The sequence below is a fragment of the Castor canadensis genome, chromosome 1 (assembly GCF_047511655.1).
Source record: "Castor canadensis chromosome 1, mCasCan1.hap1v2, whole genome shotgun sequence".
Classification (NCBI taxonomy): domain Eukaryota; kingdom Metazoa; phylum Chordata; class Mammalia; order Rodentia; family Castoridae; genus Castor; species Castor canadensis.
The window spans coordinates 151763999-151778723 of record NC_133386.1 but is presented as its reverse complement, the minus strand read 5'-3'; the positions used below and the strand labels follow the sequence as shown (position 1 = coordinate 151778723).

General features: G+C 40.6%; 1 protein-coding gene across 13 annotated transcripts in view; it reads right to left on the bottom strand.

The window, feature by feature from the left end:
* Bmal1 (basic helix-loop-helix ARNT like 1) overlaps window positions 1-14725 on the bottom strand; it is a 101694-nt gene that overhangs the window by 28812 nt on the left and 58157 nt on the right. For 5 of the 13 annotated variants that reach the window (XM_074041698.1, XM_074041697.1, XM_074041700.1 and 2 more), the window contains 5 exons: window positions 13085-13192; window positions 10164-10289; window positions 2292-2439; window positions 1746-1766; window positions 62-100 (listed from right to left, as the gene is read on the bottom strand). In XM_074041698.1, coding sequence (XP_073897799.1) covers window positions 62-100; window positions 1746-1766; window positions 2292-2431 — 200 coding nt within the window. In that variant the 5' untranslated portion in view covers window positions 2432-2439; window positions 10164-10289; window positions 13085-13192. The other 8 variants (XM_020165447.2, XM_020165448.2, XM_074041701.1 and 5 more) reach the window with 7 other exon arrangements.

Sequence of the window (14725 nt, the reverse complement as noted above, 5' to 3'; positions counted from 1 at the left end):
ATAATGTGCAAAGAAAATAGCTAAAAAGTCACTGAAATTCAAATTACTAGGTTCATGGTACCTTCCATGAGGGTCATCTTTGTCTGTGTCCATGCTTTCTCTGCAAAAACAAGAGAACATAATTGCATGTTAATAAAGGCATACAGCACAGCTTCTTATCAAAATACAGAAGGCTCTCATTTATCCAGAAAACCAAACAATTAGAAAACAAAACTTATATAAAACCATAGTACAGATTAATGATGTATAAAGTAATACAAACAAAAACTTCCTATAAAATCTGGAATGGGTTTCTACATTATCAAACAAAAGTTCTAAGCACTCTCAATAGAGTTTGCATGTTAAGCATATTCTGATTGTTTGCAATCTGAGAATAAATACATACTGTTTATTGGAAACTCTTAGTTAACCAAACATCTATGACAACTCATTCTCTAGATATTCTGGATAAATGGAGGTCATTGCATTTGCACAACATATCAAGCATCGAAAATAGAAGTGCATACATCTATTTGGTGGGTGGTAAGTGAAGTGAGAAGGGGCTAATTAAAGCACCAATAAAGAAGTACAGAGCAGAACCCCAGGCAGTGCTTCCAAGGCACTGCCACCAAATGCTCTGCTTCTCAGTGAGGTAGGAACCCCTAGGCTTGAGGAATTGGAAATGGAGGACAGTATGGGGTTGAAGGCTGCCTCCCTTTCAGATTCCAGATATCCAAGTTTCATGGCCTCTACTGGTTCAACAAAAATAGACTGAAATCCCCAGAGGAAGGGGTTCCGAACTCTCCTCAGCATCAGCTCACTCCTTTCTCCAACTCACACATTCATCAGGAGAGCACTGACTGCTACCTGGGCTTCCCTTCTTTCTCCTTTATCCCATAAGAAAGGAGGTACTGAGGCCCTTCAAACAATATACACTGTTTCCCAGAGTGTAGGATCACATGGAAGGCATTCTAAAACAGTGGTCCCCACCTAGGTACCCTGGGGCCCTCATAAGCAGTTTCTCCAGCTGGTCCCAGAATTCAGAGGAAATCATATGGCCCATATGGGTAGACACTCCCCCACCACTTTCATCTGGAATTGTCTCTGCTATGGAGGTCAAGTTAATGCCTTTGTGTGAGGAGAAACTCATGTCCTTAGCAAAGGAAAAAGACAGAGAAGGGACTATGATTGCTTAAGTAATCAAATCTCCACCAATTATAGAAGGTTTACTATAACTGGGGTCCATGAGGGAAATCAGAAGGATATTGGATGATGACAAGTTTGGAAACCACAGGTTTAGGTAACAGAAGTCTTAGAATATATCAGTGGCTCCATTACACTTGCCCAAGACAAGGGGTTCATGAGAAAAAAAATGTTCTAGTCTCTGTTGGGGAGTTTGTGCTATGGAAGAAACCCCTCGGTCCTCTCACCCACTCTCCATCCCCTGGGCATTGGCTCTCTCAATGATCTGGGATAACTTACATATTAATCATAGCATCTCCTAGTGGGCATCTGACCTCCAGCCATTGTGCTCCCCAAATTCGACCTGTGAACTTCAGCAGAAAGGACATCTGCTGTAGGGGGGATACCTCCTTGGAGATTTTCCCTCATTAAACAAAGAAAGCCTCTTAAATGGACATTTGGGTAAGATCCCACACCACTGCCTTGGCAAAATGAAATGTGCCTTTGAATGTTCTACACTGCATCCTCCCTAGGAGTTTATACAGATGAAGAAGAGCAGAGGGTGAGTGGGAAAATTTACTTACTCAAAAGAAAAGTCATCAAGTCTAAAAAGAAACAGAAATACTATTTAAAATAACAGATACATACTAATTTAAATAATGTTTAAGGACAATGTCAAGGTTTCTACACTATTTGCCAAGACCACCACCACTCATCCACTCCACACACATTAATAAGCACCTGACCCTTGCTGTCTTCCTCACAGAGGCCTCAGGTGAGTTCTTGCTGCAACCCCTGAGATTACATCCACAGACTCACTCCTCCTGCTCAAAGAGCAAGGGAAGAGGAGGAAAGGAGCAGAAGTCAGAACTTGGCTTTAAGGCTATTCTTTTTCCCAGATGTGAAGTCATCTAGGGACAGGATGGGATGTAAACACCTCAGCAGTGCTATAGGCTCTCTTCTTGTTCACAGTCCAGGGGTAGATAAAGCCAAAACCAACTGTGCAGCACCTAACATGGGACCTCTGCTTTCCAGCCCTTCTGGGAGAAACAATAGCTGGTCCTAGGTGCTCCATGCCCATCCACTGACACTGAGTTCAATGAGAAGCAGATGAACCCAGAAGGCCTTACTGGTAGTCGGTGGTGCTGCCTTTCCGCTTGCGGTTGCAATCCACACTGCTGGTGCCCAGGGAACTGGAAAGCAGGTCAGTAGGGCCTGGGGAAATGAAGTCACTGATTGTTGAGGAAATGTCCATTCTCTGGTCCGCCATTGGAAGCTCTGGAAAGGTTACAATGGGGCATTTATTTCAGTGTGCTCTTCTAAGGCAGTGGAGGGCCTGAGTGGCACCTAGGAACACAGGGGCTGGTTTCCATACTAACACTTTTCGCTTAGCCAGTCCAGAAAAGGCACATGGCAGAATGGGAAGAGCATCATATTTATTCTAAAAGTTTTTAGAGAGAGATGGGGCAAGATGGCAGATTAGAAGCATTCACCTTTTTGACTCCATGAATAAGAAGAGTCAGGTAATAAAGGAGAGACTATATTCTGAAGAGAGAAAGAGAAGATGAACATCAGGAATCACAACACAGTGGGCAGGACAGCAGAAAAGCATGGAGAAACACAGGCAACAAAGAAAAGAAGAAAACAATTCCAAGCCTCATCCCCAGATCCCTGGGAAAGCATGGGGAACAAAAGATGTAATCACAAGATAAGCCAGATGGCGTTGGCCACAGTCTGGCAATCCTAGCTGCAGGATAAACCTACACCTCCCACAAGCCTTAAACCCAGTGTGGGGATTTGGCGAAACTGACTGCTCCAGTGTAGAAGGATAGCCTTGGCGAAGAGACGTTCTGCTGCTCCCCTTATTACTGAGAGCTATAGCAAGACACCATCTAGAGAGAGGGCCTATTGTTAAGACTAAGATACTCTGGGGACTTAAAAACAAGAAACAATCATGGTTCAGGAGGTCTTGAGACACCCTGCCACAGTGTCTGGGTATGTTACAGCCACAAGAGGTGGTTATGGAAAGGGAGAAGGCCTTCTCATAGAGAAGTTCAAGCAGTGAGAAGCTCCCATAGCAAAGGGTGCAGTGGTCAAAGGCCCCATCCTTCCTTGTGAGGTGCCAGTTCCCTTTCCTGAGAGTCAGGTGGAAACAAAGCACAAAGCCTATGGCTGTGTAGTTTTTGGCGTCCAGGGGCTGACTCCTGCTAGCTGCTAAGTGGGTCTGGGGGCCCTGAGGACAGACTCTCCAAACCAGGTGATATGCATAACCTCCTCTCCCCAGGGAGGTAACGTATTGGAGAGCACCTAAAAGCACTATGGTCCACCTCTGGAACTGCATCCTGGCATGTATCTGAGAGCTTAGAGCCCAGGCCTTCAGAATCACAAAATTTCTACAGCCTCCTTCCCTCCCTCACACACAGGGAAGCAAACAGCCTCCTCCTCTCCATAGGAAGGTGTGCCTGAGAGCTGCCTCTGGGAGCTACATCCCATCATTGCATGTTTGTTGCAGGGTCTGAAATCACAAAGCCCCACCTCAGGGAACTGTATCCCAGCATGTGTTTGTCATCAGGTAGCACTGAGAACCCCAAGCTCAAGCCCTCTGAATCACATGACTTCCACAGCCTCCTGTACCCAACAAGGAAGTAAACTGCTGGGCAGGTTGTAAAAGCACTGAGGCCAACCTCTGAGAACTACATTCTGGCATGTGTTTGTTGCCAAGTAGATCTAAAGGCCCTAAGTCCATATCCTCTGTGTTGTATGACTTCACAGCCTCTTCCTCCCCACAGGAAGGTGAACTGCTGGGTGGTGCCTGAAAACACAGAGAACCACCTCCAGGAACTGCAATCTAGTGTGTGTTTGCTGTCAGGAGAGGGCCCTGAGTCCAGACACTCTGTATCACAAGACTTTCATAGCCTCCTCTTCCTTACAGGGAATGAGATACTGGGTGGCATCTGTAAGCACTAAGACCAGGAATCAGAGTGCCTAGGTTCCTCAGCTTTCCCCAGCCAGTGCAAAACTCAGTGCTCTGTTTGCTCCCCCACCTACCTGATGAATTTGGGGGCCATTCTAATCTTGGAAGCTTGCTGTAAATTCGGTGGCTTTGAAGCAAGTGGGAACCTGCTCAGCCTCCAGGCTGTAAAGCTCCCTGTAGCCAGCAGGGGCTCCCAGTACACAAAGAAAGGAAGCTTCTATAGTGAAAGCAGACCAGAAGTGAACGACCAATCCTTCTATAAGAGACTCTAGCTTGTTTTCCTCAATCTGAGCAGTGCTGGTGTCCTGAGCACATGAGAAAATGCTTGGCTACTAAGCCATAACCCAGTCCAGTGCTGAGAAATAACCCCAACCTAACCACTATGCTCTCCTGCCTCAACACTGAGAATATTTCAACAGGAAGCCTACAGGTGATTAAAACTTCCAACCAATGATTTGGCCTCAGATGTGCAAATCCCAACACAGAAACACAAAAACTATGAAAAACCAAGGCAACATGACTCCTCCACCTTAAACCACAGTAACAATAGTGAAGTGCATAAAAACTCAAAGATTTTTTAAATGATTATAAGAATAATCAATGAAATTAAAGAGAATACAAATAAATGCCTGAACAAATTACAAGAAAACTCAAATAGCTGAATGAAATAAAGAAGATAATGCAGGACATGAAAAAGGAATTCAATACACATACAGAAAAAAATCTAGAAAAAAATCAAATTGAAATTCTGGAAAAACTCAGTAAGTCAAACTTTTGACTCAGCTGAAAGTCTCTCCAGTGATTGGGTCAAATTGAAGACACAATATCAGGACTTGAAGACAAGGTAGATATATGAGAACATTCAGATGAAGATAAAGAAAAATAAAACTAAAGAAGTATAAACAGACCATACAAGACCTCTGCAATACTACTAAAAGACAAAGCCTACAAATCATTGGCATAGAAGAAGAAGAGGTAGAAGCTAGAGACATCAAAAACATATTAAACAATAGCAGAAACCTTCCCAAATCTTGAGAAAGAGATGGACATCCAGGTATAGGAGGCTTTTAGAACTCCAAAAGACAGAACCAGAAAAGAACCTTCCTAGAATATATTATAGTTAAAAAACATTAGGTATACAGAACAAGAAAGAAAACTGAAAGATAAACCTATCCAAAAACCATCAGGTTTCTCAACAGAAGCTTTAAAAGCAAGGAGGGTATGGAATGATGTATTTCAAACCCTGAAAGGAAATAACTTCCAGCCTAGATTACTGTACCCAGCAAAGCTATCCTTCTTAATTAAGGAGAAATAAAAACCTTCCATGATAAACAAAAACTAAAGCATTCATGACCACTAAACCAGCACTGCACAAGATAGTTAAAGGAATCCTACACACAGAAGAGGAAGATAATCACAACCATGAAAATACAGGAAAGAATACATCTCAGTAGATATGCAGATAAGCAAATGAAGAGTAAGAAAGCATGAAACACTATAACACTTTTTAACTGGCAGGAATTACCACATACCTTTCAATAGTACTTCTGAATGTTAATGGTCTCAGTTCTCCAATCTAATGACACAGACCAGTGGACTGGATCAGAAACAAACCAACATTTGTTAACTACAAGAAACACACCTCACAGGCAAAGACAAAAACAGGCTTAGAGAGAAATGCAAAAAGATCTTCCAAGCAGTTGGAGCCCAAATGCAAGCAGATTTGAGCTGGACTCAAATCTGACAAAGCAGACATCAAACAAAAATTAATCAGAGGAGACATAGAAGGTTACTTTATATTCATAAAGGGAGCAATCCATAAGGAGGATTTAATAATTATAAACACATATGCACTGAATGTCAGTGTACCCAATTTCATAAAGCAAACACAATGGACAGAAAAATAAAGTTAGACCTCAATACAATAATAGTGAGTGACTTTAATCCCCCACTTACACTAATAAATTAGTCATCCAGACCAAAAAAAATCAACATAGAAACATCAGAATTAAATGACACTATTGATCAAATGGATCAATAGAACACTCCACCCAACAACTATAGAATACACACTCTTCTCAGTAGCCCATGGAACTTTCTCAAAAATAGAGTATACTAGAAAACAGAAATAATTTCCTGTATTTTATCAGACCACAATTCAATAAAACTAGAGATCCAATACAAGAGAAGCTACAGAAAGTACCCAAACACATGAAGACTGAAAAATACACTAATGAATGATCAATGGGTCATTGAAAAAATAAGGGAGGAAATTTTTTAAATTGGTAGAATAAATTTAAAAGGAAAACACAACTTACCAAAACCTTTGGGACACAGCAAATGCATTGCTGAGAAGGAAGTTTATAGCTACAAATGCCTTCATTAAACAAACAAGACATACCCTGAATAAAGAAACTAATAATGTATGTCAAGGTCATAGAGAAATAAGAACAAGCCAAACCCAAAAGCAATAAACAGAAAAATAATAAACAGCAGAAATGAATGAAGTGGAGACTAAAAGAAAACAAAGAATCAATGAAACAAAAAGTTGGTTCCTTGACAGGATAAACAAGATTGATAAAGTCTTTGGTAACCAAACAAAGGAGACCCAGATTAATAAAGTTAGAGATGAGAGAGGTGACATCACAATAAATACCAATGAAATACGGAGGATCATTAGGAAACACTTGGAAAACTTAGATTCTAACAAACTGGAAAATGTAGAAGAAATGGATTCATTTTTAGATGCATATGATCTACCAAAATTGCACCAAGAGGATACAAATCATCTAAATAAATCTATAATAAGCAATGAAATTGAAACAGTAATAAAGAATCTCCCCCCTAAAAAAACCTCAGGACTAGATGGATTCACTGCTGAGTTCTACCAGATCTTTAAAGATCTAACACAAATGCTCCTCAAGCTAGTCCATAAAATATAAAGAGAGGGATGCTGCCAAGCTCACCCTATGAAGCCAATATTACCCAAACAAGGTAACGACATGACAAAAAAAGAAAATTACAGACTAATTTCTTTGGTGAACATAGATGCAAAAATTCTCAATAAAATACTTGCAACAGAATTCAACAACACATTAAAAAGATCATATGAACTGGTTAAGTTGGTTTTATTCCAGGGATGCAAGGATGATTCAACATACACAAATCAACAAGTGTAATACTGCACATAAACAAAATAAAGAACAAAAAAAATCACATGATCATCTCAATAGATACAGAAAAAGCCTTTGACAAAATTTAACATCCTTTTATGATAAAAGCATTGACAAAACTAAGAATAGAAGGAACATACCTCAACATAATAAAGGCTATATATGATAAACTCATAGTCAACATTGTACTCAATGGGGAAAAACTGAAACCATTTCTTCTAAAGTCAGGAGAGTGACAAAGATATTCATTCTCTCCATTCTTATTCAATGTAGTACTTGGATTCTTAGCCACAGCAATAATGCAACAGAAAGAAATAAAAGGGATTCAAATAGGAAAAGAAGAAGTCAAATTATTCCTAATTGTAGATGATATGATTCTACAGTGAAGAAACCCTAAAGACTTCACCAAAACTCTTAGATCTTATAAATATTTTTAGCAAAGTTAGTAGGATACAAAATTCAGTAGCTTTTCTATGTATCAATAATGAACAGGCTGAGAAAGAAATCAGGAAAATAAGAACATTCACAATAGCTTCAAAACTAAATACCTAGGAATAAACCCAACAAAGGAGGTGAAAGACCTCTACAATGAGAGCTATAAAATCTTAAAGAAAGAAACTGAAGACACTAGAAGATGGAAAGGCCTCCCATATTCAAGAAGTGGCAGAATTAATATTGTGAATATGGCTACACTACTGAAAGTAATCAACAGATTCAATGCAATCCCCATAAAAATTCCAAGGTCATTTTTCACAGAAACAGAAAAACATCAATCCTAAAATACATATGGAAGCACAAAAGACCTGGAATATCCAAAGCAGTCCTGAACCAAAGGAGCAATGCTGGAGGTATCATAATACCTGACTTCAAATTATACTACAGAGTCATAGTAAAAACAAAAACAAAAACATGGTACTAGCACAAAAACGGACAACTAGACCAATGGAAGATCCAGAATTAATCCCACACAGCAACAGCCACAAATGTGTTTTACTCACAATGGAGTAAAAAACATATGTTGAAGAAAAGACAGCCTTTTCAACAAATGGTGTTGGGAAAACTGGATACGCAGAAAACTGACACTAGACCCTTATCTCTCACCTAGTGAAAAATTAATCCAAAACTAATCAGAAATCTAAATGTAAGACCTGAAACTTTGAAACTACTACAGAATACATAGGGAAAACACTGGAAGATAAAGGATCAGGGAGTGCCTTTCTGAACAGGACTTCAACTGCTCAGGAAATAAGAGTAAGAATGGACAAATGGGATTGTATCAAATTACAAAACTTCTGCACAGCAAAGTAAACAATTACCAGGCTCAAGAAATAACCTACACAATGGAAGAAAATCTTTGCCAGTTATTTATCAGATAATGAATTAATATTCAGAATATATATGGAGTTTCAAAAATTAAACAATTTATTAAAATTAATAAATGGGCAATAGATTGAATGATAGTTCTCAAAAGAGGAAGTACAAATGGCCAATAAATACATGAAATATTCATGTAGAAAAGTTTAACATCCTAGCCATAAAGGAAATGCAAATCAAAACTATACTGAGATTCCATTTCACTCCAGTCAGAATGGCAACCATAAAGAAAACAAACAACAAATGCTGGCAAGGATGCAAGGGAAAAGAAACCCTTATACACTATTGGTGGGAATGTAAATTAGTGAAGCTAGTATGGAAATCAGTATGGAGGTTCCTCAAAAAACTAAAAATAGAAGTACCATATGATCCTGCTATATCACTCCTGGGCATATATCTGAACGAATATAAGTCAGCAAACAGTCAAGATACCTGCACACCCATGTTTATGGCAGTACCACTCACAATAGCCAAGCTATGAATCAGCCTAGATATCCTTCACCTAATGAATGGATAAAGAAAATGTGGGGTGTGTGTGTGTGTACACACATAATGGAGTATTATCCAGCCATAAAGAAGAATCAAATTATGTCATCTGCAGAAAAATGGATGGGACTAGAAATGATCATGTTAAGCAAAACAAGCCAGGCTGATAAAGACAAATAATGCATGTTCTGCCTCTTATCTAAACATATAAATGTATGTGTAAGGAATAACAGGCATGTAAAATGGTGGGACTATTTGGGAGTAGGAACCAGTGGAAAGCGGAAGGGTGAAAGGAGAGGGTAAGGGGGGGGAACCAATATGATCACAATACTTCATACACATGTATGAAAATAGAATTATGAAACCTGCTAAAATTGTTCAAAAAGGAGGCCAGCGAAGATAAGAAAGAATAGTAGAGAGGGTGAACTTGATCACAGTATATTATATGCATGTATGGAAATACCACAATGAAATTCTTTTGTTACAGTTAATATACACTAATTTTTCAAAAGGTTTTATAGATAACTTTTCTGGTGAAGACACAAAAGCCCAGGGAAGCTGAGTGGCTTCTAGGTCCCATATGGGGTGAGGAAGCAATAAACCAGAACTAGGCTCTAAAAGGCAACCCAGTGATCCATATGTTCTTGGGCCTCCTCATTTTATTTCCTTCTAACCTACAAGTATATGATAGTGAAGTAAATGAAGATGATTTGCTTGTTGTTGTCTTTGTGCTTTTCTTACAACTTCTGTAAAAAAAAAATTCTAGGAAAGCAAAAACATATAAGTGTAAGTCCTACTTGGGAGTCAGGAAAATATGGTCCCCCTCTATCCCCAGCCCAGGCAAAGTCTGTCCCATCTCCCCCATTAGCCTTTTGTAGGCATCCTCCCCTTGCATAATGAAATGAAAACATTATAAGCGAATCTGTGAAACATTTTGAGAATTCATATTTTATAAGCACAAAGAAAGTTGGCCCAAAAAAGAGGGTGGTAAATACCTTACAAGGGACTCCAACTCCAAACCCAGTTGAAGAGGCTGTGCCCTGTGGGCCACCAAGGGCTCTGAGCTCCACAGGCTATGACTGGAGCTGTCAATCCCTCCCTCTGGGCCCACGTTCTCTCATCTGTGAAACAAGAGGATGAGTGTGAGTTTTGCTTTTCCTATCACCACCATGCACACAGTTGGGGAACCAGTCCCTCCTGGTGAGGAATGTACCAACTCTCACATTTATGAGCTACTGGAGAGGACATTACCTCGGCACACAGGTCTCCATGCATATAACTTACACTCTCTTATAATAAGTTTAGAAAAGTAGGACTGATGGGCCAAAAGGCGACCCGCGTTCTCTGTTTTGGAGCATACTGAAACACTGCTCCTGTGCAGCTCTCAGAATTTCTGTCCCTAAAGAGCATTTGCTGATCTGAAAGGGGGTCCTCACTGTGCTTGTCTGCACTTTTAAATTACTACTGATGGTGCTTTATATTGGTAGGCACTCCTTAAGGACTGGGATGTACCTGGGCTTCACTTAGCAAGCACAGGCATTTCCATGTGAAACTTATGTTTACACACTTCCCACTTCTCTACCATAGGGCCTCCTACCCCATGTTCAATTGTGCCCTTGGATATGGCAAGAGAAAACAGACATCTCAGAGGCTGGCAGTGCTGCCATCGATCCTTCACTGCCCTGGCCAATTATTCTCACTTTCAATGTCTCCCTGGTCCTCACATTCTTAGCCAATACCATCTCCACCTCCCCTGACCCCTCTTTTTTTTTTTTGTTTTATTTTTTGCAGTGCTGGGGATCAAACCCAGGGCCCTGTACAGTACAGGCAAAAGCTGTACCCTGTACCTACCACTAAGCTACACCCCCCGCCCTGATAACTTTACTTCTGGTATGACTAAAAAAGGAGGCCAGCAACCACATCCACCAGCCCACCTATGCAGTTCTGTTTGAGGCTCTCCATGCCTCAATTCTCTCATCAACTCATGTCCATCATTTCGGAGCCCTAGTCTAATCTGTGTAATCCACTTTCCTCACACTACTGGATCACTCCCATTTGGCTAAAAATATAATTCATATAACTTTCATCTTGGGAAAATGAACTTTTTGGAACACTATCTTCTTCTACCTATTATCCCATTTTCTAAGTCTCTATTTCTTTTTCTCTTATGAGAAAATCAGGCTTTTTCCCCCATGGTTACAATATGACAGACCTGTTTGGGTTCACCGGCAATTCCCCCGTCCTAGATCCCATGGCCAGCTCCCCATGTCCTGGCACCTCAGCCCACCAGCAGCATTGACAGAACTGATCTCTCCCTCAACACTGTCTCTTGGCTTGCAAGATGCCATCCTCATCTCCCTCACCTCTAAATGAGAACCCTTAGGTGTTCTGAGAACTCTTTTCTTCTCTCTTTCTAGGAACTCAACCTAGCTTCATTATTTCAAATACAATCCAAACTGACAACTCCCCAGTCCTAGCTCCAGCCTGGATGTTTCCCCAAATTCCAGGTTTCTATAACCACCCATTTCCCTAACATCTCCATTTGAATATGCAACAGAGACCTCAAACTGAAACCCAAACCCTGGTTCTCTCTAACCTGAGCCTCTTAGTCCTAGGCCTTCCATTCTTTTGGTTACAAGGCCCCAACCAGAGAAGCTGCCTGACTTCTTTCTTTCAGAACTCAAATCCAATCCATCAGCTATTCCTGTTGACATGACATTAAACACAGAACTCAGCCACTTCGTCACTTTTCCATCCTATTTCTGCTCACTTCCCCAATGAAGTTTCCTTGAATGGCCATATCATGTGAACCCTGACAACTCCCCCAATCAAGGAACCTACTTAAGTCTTTCCCTATAACCCTTACCCAAATTTTACCTACAATAATTTCCTTCTTTATTTTCTTCGTTAGGCAGTAAACACTAGGAGAGCAGGGATTCTGCTTCGTTTACTGCTTGTACCCTTAGTGTCCAGAACGCTTCTTAGTACATCGTGTTCCAACATTCATATGAATGAGTGAATAAATTTGCATAGTAGGAATATTAATTCTTTTTTCATCATAGGTATTATAATAAATACTTTTTCCCCCCTTTTAACTCTGTTTATGGCATTTGAAAGTAGTATTAACACAGAGATGTTTTACAAAGCATTTTCCCACCCAAATATAATGTCAATATTTTAAAACTTTATTTTTATCTATGACTTTAATTCATTTGGAAATTGTTTTGATATACTACCTAAAGTTAGAAATTTTTTTCTTTTCCTCCAATGGATACACTATTGTCCTGACACCATTTATCAGACCATGCACTCTGTTACCAAAATTTGAAATTATATCTCTATTGGCTTATCAGCTGTGTCTAGTCTTTCTATTCTGTTCCTTTGATACAGTTCTTTCCATTCTAGTTATACACTGTTTTGTTTTTTGGCAGTACTGGGGTTTGAACTCAGTACTTCAAGCTTGCAAAGTAGGCACTCTACCACTTGAGCCACACCTCTAGCCCATAGTTCTATACCATTTTGGGGAGTATTGCTTTAGAATTCATTTTAATATCTAGCAAAACAAATTCTTTTTCTCTTATTAGTCTTCATTTTCATAAATTTCCGGGTTATTCTCTCTGATCTGCCCTTCAGGATACATTTTATAATTACTTCATATTAATGACCCTGTTGGGCAACTGCCATTGCTATAATTCTCACTAACTTTCAGAAAAGCAGGGCCAGGCCTGAGAACAGGGAGGAGAGAGCCCTACCCTCCAGGTCTTGGTGGCTGACAGAGCCCAGGACCCTTTGGCCATATGCCAAACATGAGGTGCCACTGACGTTATCCTCCCCTATTTTTGAACAGCTAAAGAACTGTAGGCTACCAATAATCATTAGCTGCCAGGAGCTGAAGGACAGGGTCCTTAATTATTACCTGAAGTTACAGCTGGGAGGAGCAAGGGGCTGCTGGATTTTCTGGTCACCTCAAAGAGATTTTCATGTTTTGTAATTTCCTTCCAGGCAGTCAACTTCTTCCAAAAACCTATAGTGGGACCACAGGAAAAGAAAACCCAGACAGGTCACTTTGGGGTACTGAATCTGAAAATCTCTTCTGAGCTAAAGGAGTTGGGAAAGCTAGTTCCTGACTTCAAGTTTCAAGAAGACTTGCTGGAGAGGCTTCCAGCCCCATCCATTGCCACCTTCTGGCTGTAATCATCAGCCCTAGCTTCTGGCCATCCTTCAGTTCCCTGTGATACCTGCAAACACATGAGCAAATCTGGCATTTTCTAGCTGCTTGTGGTGGGGTGCTCCTATAAATCCCAGCTACTTGGGAGATTGGAAAGATCATGGTTTGTACAAAAAGTTATCAAGATCTCATATCAACCAATAAGCCAGGTATAGAGGCACATGCTTATAATACCACCTACATGGGAGACATAGGAGGATCATGGTCTCAGGCTGGCCCCAGGCAAAACCCGAGACCCAATCTAAAAACTTGGCTTAAGCAAAAGAAGGCTGGGAATGTGACTCAAGTGGTAGAGTAGCTGCATAGCAGGTAGGAGGCCCAGAGTTCAAACCCCAGTACTGCCAAAAACAAAAACAAAACAAAACAAACAAACAAAAAATTCCTTCTAAATATAAAAAATGGATTCTTGGACATATCCTTGAGAGAAAAAAGGTAGCAGGCTGGGGTAGAAGGATCACAAGTTTAAGGCCAGTCTGGACAACTTAGTGAGACCCTATCTCAAAATTTAAAAAAATAAGGAATGGAGGTATGTATGAGGCCATGGGTTCAATCCCCAGTAACACACACACATACACACACACACACACACACACACACACACACACACACACACACACACAAAGAATGAAGAAGAAAGGCATAATTGTGCTCTATTTTTTCCCCTATTGGGCTAAATAATAACAGTGAGCACTTGAATGTTATTCTGTGTCGGGCACCATCTTTTTTGTCTTCTGTAGGTAAGCTCATTTAAACCTGAAAATCACTCTAGTAAGTAGATACTTTTGTCTTATCCATTTTGACACACAGAGAGGTGAAGAAAATAGCCAAAGTCACACAGCTGGAGAATAGTGAGCCACCAGAAGCTATACTGGCTGCTAAAGGTACTGCTCAGTTCTCACTCAAGCAAAGGCCATCAGTCATTTGAACCCAGAGGACCAGGAACAACAGAAAATGACTGAAGAGATTAAGCCAAAACAAATGCCAGCAGGTTGAGCACCTGAAAGTGATGTTTAAAGAAAATGTCTATAAGCCTCAAGGATGTATGGTCATGTGAGAAGCTCAGAAGGACATAAATTCTGCAAGGTGCTCAAGTCAGACAACTGGCAGTGCAGCCCTGCCACCTCATCCTGCCAGGACTCAGGGATTCTGCTCTGCCCTCTGACTGATGTGGCCAATGCCTGTGTCAGGGAAGAAGTGATCTGGAAGGAAGAAAAGGGCCGCTGTGTCCTCACCCAAACCTACTCTGAGTGGAGAAATTGAGAGTTAAACTTTAATGGGCTTTGGCTGACCTGCTGAAGCAAAAATTCTGGCATATCACATTCTATCACT